The following is a 6000-nucleotide window of genomic DNA, read 5'->3' on the forward strand; positions in this document are numbered from 1 at the left end:
TCCACCGCGACCCATCCACCCATCCCTGCACCTGGCCAGCATCGATCCCCCATCCCTCCACCAGCCTGTCAGCGGTCAGCGCACGCGTCTACCCAGCCGTCCTCGTTACCCCACCCCGCCTCTCTTCCTCCCTTCTCCGGCGTCATCCATTTCTCGACCCACACGCCAGCAGTGCATCTTTACCCACGTACACGTCATCTGTCGGCCCACCCACCCCTCCGCCCACCCGTCGTCTCTCCCTGCACCCACCAGCCTGTCACCCGTCCCTCCATCGACTGACGTATCACCTGTTTCTCCCACCCAGTCCACCCACCCGTCGTCCACCTTCTTGTCCATCTACCCGGCCGTTACCCATTCCCCCAGCAACCTATCACCTGTGCCTGCATCCATCCCCCACCCATCATCCACTTCTTCGTCTACCCATGCTCTCATTCATCCCTCCACCCCCCACCAATAACCCATCGCTACACCAACTCCTAGGTCATCCATCTGTCCACTCTCCCACCCTCCATTCCTCCCCACCCCCCTCCCCCTCCCTCCCCCCTCCCATCCTCCCTCCCTCCATCCCTCCATCCGGCACCCAGCTTCTCAGCGGTCACCCCATTCATCTGCCCACCGGTCATCATCACCCCACCCACCTGTCATCCATCCCTCATCCCCCGACTCGTCCATCATCCATTCATTTTCCTGCCTTTCATTTATCCACCCGCCCACCGGTTTTCTTCTTCCGTTCATCTTGTACCCTTCCTTTCCCCTCATCCATCCCGGAGGCATGGCCCCGCCCCGGTGCACCCGGGTTCTGTGGACGTGTGCGTGTCAACAAGGGTGGGGCTGACCCGCTCGCGTCAGGAGCCCCCGGCCACGAGGGCGTACGTGCTTGGGCTGCTCCGTGCTGCAGTCTCGCAGACCTGACTGGGCGCACCCCGACCTGGGTGCTGGACTCCCAGCCCTCAAGCAGGCCTCCACCAGCTCTGACCCTCCGCCCTCACGACGTGGGACTCCTGGGGCGTGTCCCTCCTGCGGGAGGCCCGTCTCCACGCTGCAGCCGGAGGTTCCTGACAGCAGTTTTCTGGGTGTGTCCTGGCAGAACGTGGCGCTCCTGGAAGACGAGGTGGACATCAACCAGCTGACGGAGTTCTTCTCCTACGAGCACTTCTACGTCATCTATTGCAAGTTCTGGGAGCTGGACACGGACCACGACCTGCTCATTGACGCGCAGGACCTGGCCCGGCACAATGACCATGGTGAGGACGCGGCCTGCGGGCGGCGGGGACACAGCACTGGGGCGGGCGCTGCCCTGCCGGGCTCCTGCGTCTCCAGGGAGACCAGCGTGGCTGCCTCTCCTGACCCTTGAGGCCTGAACCTTGTCCTGCCTCTGGTCTCCTCCTACAGGACACACGGGAGACAGGGACACAGCACAGGACCCTGGGGACCAGGGCGGACACGGGACACAGTACAGGATGCGTGGGGACCAGGACAGACACGAGACACGGCACAGGACGTGTGGGGAAAGGGGCAGACACGGGACACAGTACAGGATACCTGGGGAACGGGGCAGACATGGGACACAGTACAGGATGCGTGGGGACCGGGGTGGACACGGGACACAGTACAGGACGCGTGGGGACCGGGGAGGACACGGGACACAGTACAGGATGCGTGGGGACCGGGGTGGACACGGGACACGGCACAGGACCCTGGGGACCGGGGCGGACATGGGACACAGTACAGGATGCGTGGGGAACGGGGCAGACATGGGACACGGCACAGGACGCGTGGGGACCGGGGAGGACACGGGACACGGCACAGGACGCGTGGGGACTGGGGAGGACACAGGACACAGTACAGGACACGTGGGGACCAGGGTGGACACGGGACACAGTATAGGACCCTGGGGACCAGGGCGGACACGGGACACGGTACAGGACCCTGGGGACCAGGGCAGACACGGGACATGGTTCAGGACGCGTGGGGACTGGGGCAGACACGGGACACGGCACAGGACGCATGGGGACCGGGACGGACACGGGACACGGCACAGGACGCATGGGGACCGGGGCAGACACGGGACATGGCACAGGATCCTGGGGACCGGGACAGACACCGGACACAGCGTGGGACGCATGGGAACGGGACAGACACGGGACACAGCACGGGACACACGGGAACCGGGACAGACACGGGACACAGCACAGGATGCATGGGGAATGGGGCGGGCATGGGACACGGCACGGGACCTGCGGGGACCAGGACGCACAGGTCCTGCCGTTGGTGGAGGCGCTCTCTGGGGGGCGTGGAGCCCCGTCCTGAGCAGAGGTAGTGGCTGCCACACACAGGCCGCATCCGTCCATCCCCCCGCTCTCCCCGCCCCACCTGCCCTCCATTTGTCCTCAGGTATTTGGGGGCCACCCCACCCGTCATTTCACGCCAGGTCTCCTGATGAGCCCCAGTGTGGGCCAGTCTGGGTGCCGCCCTGAGCTCCCAGCACTTGTTCCCGTAGCTGAGCAAACACCTGTTCTGCAGGTGGGGCAGCGTTCCCCTCCCTCCCTCCCTCCTCCTGCGGCTTCCTGCTCTGTGTCGGGGCCTCGAGCGGCCCGTCCGCGGAGTGGACGGTGCTCTGTCTGCGTGGGCGGCTCGGGGCACCGTCCCAAGGCCAAATTCCAGCTCGGGGCCTCTCGGGCCACGGCGGGTCGGACGGCGGCGGCGGCCCCGGGAGTCGTCCTGAGGGTAGGGAACGGCGGAGCAGAGACACGGTTCCCTGAGAGATTTCACTTCTGGCTTCTGGGTTTGGCTGAGCTTCCGTGCGTTCTTGTCGCAGAGAGGCCTGAAAAGGTGAACTCTGGCTTCCGCACAGCTCAGGAGCAGCGGGGGGATCCAGTGTAAATGCTTCTGTGATAAGAGAAAATGATCATCTCCCACCTCCCGTGACAAGAAATCACATGTTCAGGGTGCAGAGTGGACCAGAATTTAAGTGCGCCACGGGTTCTTAGTTTTAGAAACAGTTTTCTTAAGACTGCACGTTTTCACATAACGGATTTTTCACGTACCCACACGCACGACCGAATTTCTGAATCCTCTGGGCGTATGTTTTGTCTTTGGTCGATGGGACCCGGACGGTCCCCTGACGTGAGCTCCCCAGGGCACCGTCTGCTTGCTGTATCTCTCTGACTGGCCTCGCGAGGGTGCCGTGAACGCTGGCGTGTGGACGCCTGAGCGGACGTGGGTCTCTCTCAACTCCGTCCCTAAATTCGACGCCTGGTCTGAACTCCAGCTGCCTCTGTGATCTCGGGAATAGCTCCAGGCGCAGACCCGTGGTGGCTGGCACTTGGTTCCCCAGATCGGGGGTCACCTGTCCCCGCCCGTCCCCACGACTCTCTCCTGGTGCCCACATCCCTGTGTCCACCTCGTCGAGGTCTCACATCAGGGCATCTTGTGGGGCTGGTGTTAGGGCTTTGTCACCAGGCAAGGCTGGTGGCGTTGTGGCCTCGAGACACGACTGACTGTGGGGACCGTGGTCTTGCGGCCAGCACAGGACACTGGGTGGCTTCGGGCACAGCCCGCCAGCTGTGGATGTGAGCGCTGTGATGCGTCCCTCCCCTTCCCTCTGCCGCTTCCTAACCTACCAGGTCCTGCATGAGAGGCGGCAGGGCTCCTCCTTACGTCATGGGAAGGAACAGGCAGAGGGGCAGAGCTGACCTTTCCTGTGTCCCACGGATAAACAGGTTCTGTTCTCAGATTGCCGGTCGTGGCAGTGAGTCTGAGTCAGCTGTCCAGTTCCCTGGGGCTCTCGTCATGGCAGGCGGCGGGTGGGGGCAGACCCTGAAAGAACAGGAAATTATCCTCCCAGTTCTGAGGCCAGAGGTCCAAAATCAACGCATTTATGAAGGACTGTCATCCAGGAGGGGCTTCCTGAGGCGGCTGTATCGGATGACTGCAAATCAGGGGCTTAAAATCCATCCTCCCCCAGCCCTGGGGACCAGATGTCTGAAGTCAGGGTGTCCCAGGGCTGAGCTCCCTCCAGAGGCTCCAGGGGAGGGTCCTTCCCGCCTCTTCCAGCTTCTAGGGGCCCCAGGCGTCCCTGGGCTCGTGGCCACATCCCTCCCGTCTCTGCCTCTGTCTTCTCGGGGCTTCTCCTCTGTGTCTGTGTCTCTCCTCTTCTGTCTCTTAGAAGGACCTTGCCATTGGATTTAGGGCCGCCCTCATCCAGGAGGACCTCATCTCAGACCCTTCACTGCGTCACATCTGCAGAGACCCTGTTTCCATATAAGGTCCCGTTCACAGCCCAGGAGTGAGGACGTGGACATGTCTTTCTGAGAAACACTGTTCAGCCTCTGACACCATCCAGTCATTTCCCATTAGAGGTGACTTTCATTGAGGCAGGATGACTTGGGGGAAAAGATACTTTGTCTTTATTTCTCCATTTTTGTGGTTATAGGTCTTGGGTATGGGCTGAAAAGTGTCCCCAAAATTTACACGATGAAGCCCTGACCCCCGGTACCTCAGGATGTGACTGGCTTTGGACATGGGGTCTTTAAAGAGGGGACGAAGGTACAATGAGGTCACTAGGGTGGGTCCTGATCCCATAGCACTGGTGTCCTTATAAGAAGAGGAGATCAAGACACACGCAGAGGGACGACCCTGTGAGGACCCAGGGAGGAGATGGCCGTCTACACGCCCAGGGGAGAGGCCTCGGGAGGGACCAGCCCTGCTGACCCTTGGATCTCAGACTCCAGCCTCCGGGACTGGGGGAGAAATAACGTGTGCTGTTGAAGCCGCCCCGTCATTATGGCAGCCCCAGCCGACTAATTTGGTGTCTTTCACTCTTTTATCCTCTTAGTTGCCTGGGGGTTGGATGCATTTGTGTGCTGATCACAGCAAACTGAGTGTTTGGAGGCAGAGCCTCTGAAAGGGCGGACGTGTGTGTCCTGGCTTTACCGCCCCGCTCTGTCTTGGGGCCCCTGGGCCAGCTCTTCGCTCTCGCTTTGCTCTGCGCTCAGGTCCTGGACTGGAACATGCCGGGCAGCGCCCGAGGGAGGCCGGGAGCAGGAGATTGGGTCCCGAGGGTTCCGCCTGACTGGGCTTGGGTCTCGGCATTCAGACCTGAGCCCGCCCAGCCGCCTGCAAGGCTGCGACGTTGGGCCGGGAGCAGCGTGCGGGGCTCACGGCCTGCTTCCTCTTTTGCAGCCATATCCACCAAGATGATCGAGAGGATCTTCTCGGGAGCCGTGACGCGGTGAGTCCCGCCGCTCAGCTAGCTGGTCTCGTCAGCGTTTGGGCTGACGTTCCGCACGCGCGTCCGCGCCTGACTCGTTCGCTCCTGACGTGAGGTGGCCGTGCTCTGGGAGTGCGTGCCATCGTCACGTGAGGTCGTGGGTTAGGGACACGCGTACACACCTTTGTCACACGAGGTCACGAGTCAGGTCACATGTAAGGGGCACGCCATTGTCACACGGGGTCGTAGCTTGGGACACATTCACGCCTTTGCCACGAGGTCGTCAGTCGGGGGACACAGGCCCCTGCACCTGAGGCTGTGACCATGGCGGCTGCTCCTGCCGGAGCTGGGCCCCAGGGACCCTCCTCCGGGTCACATGGTCTCTCTCAGGCCTTGTCCCGAGTAGGAACCAAGGGTACAGGACTGGGCCAGACGCAGGGTTCCCCACGCCCCGGGGGAGGTGGGCGGGGACCCCTCCTCAGGCTGCTTCTCCCTGACGCAGTCTTTGTCTCTCGATTCGGCCCTGAATCCAGAGGGAAAAAAGTGCAGAAAGAAGGAAAAATAAGCTACGCTGACTTTGTCTGGTTCTTGATCTCCGAGGAAGACAAGAAAACCCCGACCAGGTGAGTGTCTGGCAGCTGTCCTCTGCTCCACTTGCTAGAACACTTAGAAGCAGGGGTTACTGGTCACCCCCGAGCGAGGGCGCCCCCGCTCCGTGATCTACCTGGGCAAGGTCAGACACAGGCGGGGCTCGCACTGGGGGAGGGGTCCCCGGGTGGTGGCGTCTG

At 62.2% G+C, this 6000-nt stretch overlaps 1 protein-coding gene across 3 annotated transcripts in view; it reads left to right on the forward strand.

Annotated features, from left to right (window-relative positions):
• PPP2R3B (protein phosphatase 2 regulatory subunit B''beta) overlaps positions 1-6000 on the forward strand; it is a 52281-nt gene that overhangs the window by 40856 nt on the left and 5425 nt on the right. For all 3 annotated transcript variants that reach the window (XM_029241107.1, XM_029241109.1, XM_029241108.1), the window contains exons 7-9: positions 1088-1244; positions 5185-5233; positions 5746-5835. In XM_029241107.1, coding sequence (XP_029096940.1) covers positions 1088-1244; positions 5185-5233; positions 5746-5835 — 296 coding nt within the window. The remainder of the gene's footprint in view (positions 1-1087; positions 1245-5184; positions 5234-5745; positions 5836-6000) is intronic.

This window comes from Monodon monoceros, unplaced genomic scaffold (assembly GCF_005190385.1).
Source record: "Monodon monoceros isolate NGI ecotype Baffin Bay Population unplaced genomic scaffold, NGI_Narwhal_1 Super_Scaffold_22, whole genome shotgun sequence".
NCBI classification, from domain to species: Eukaryota; Metazoa; Chordata; class Mammalia; order Artiodactyla; family Monodontidae; genus Monodon; species Monodon monoceros.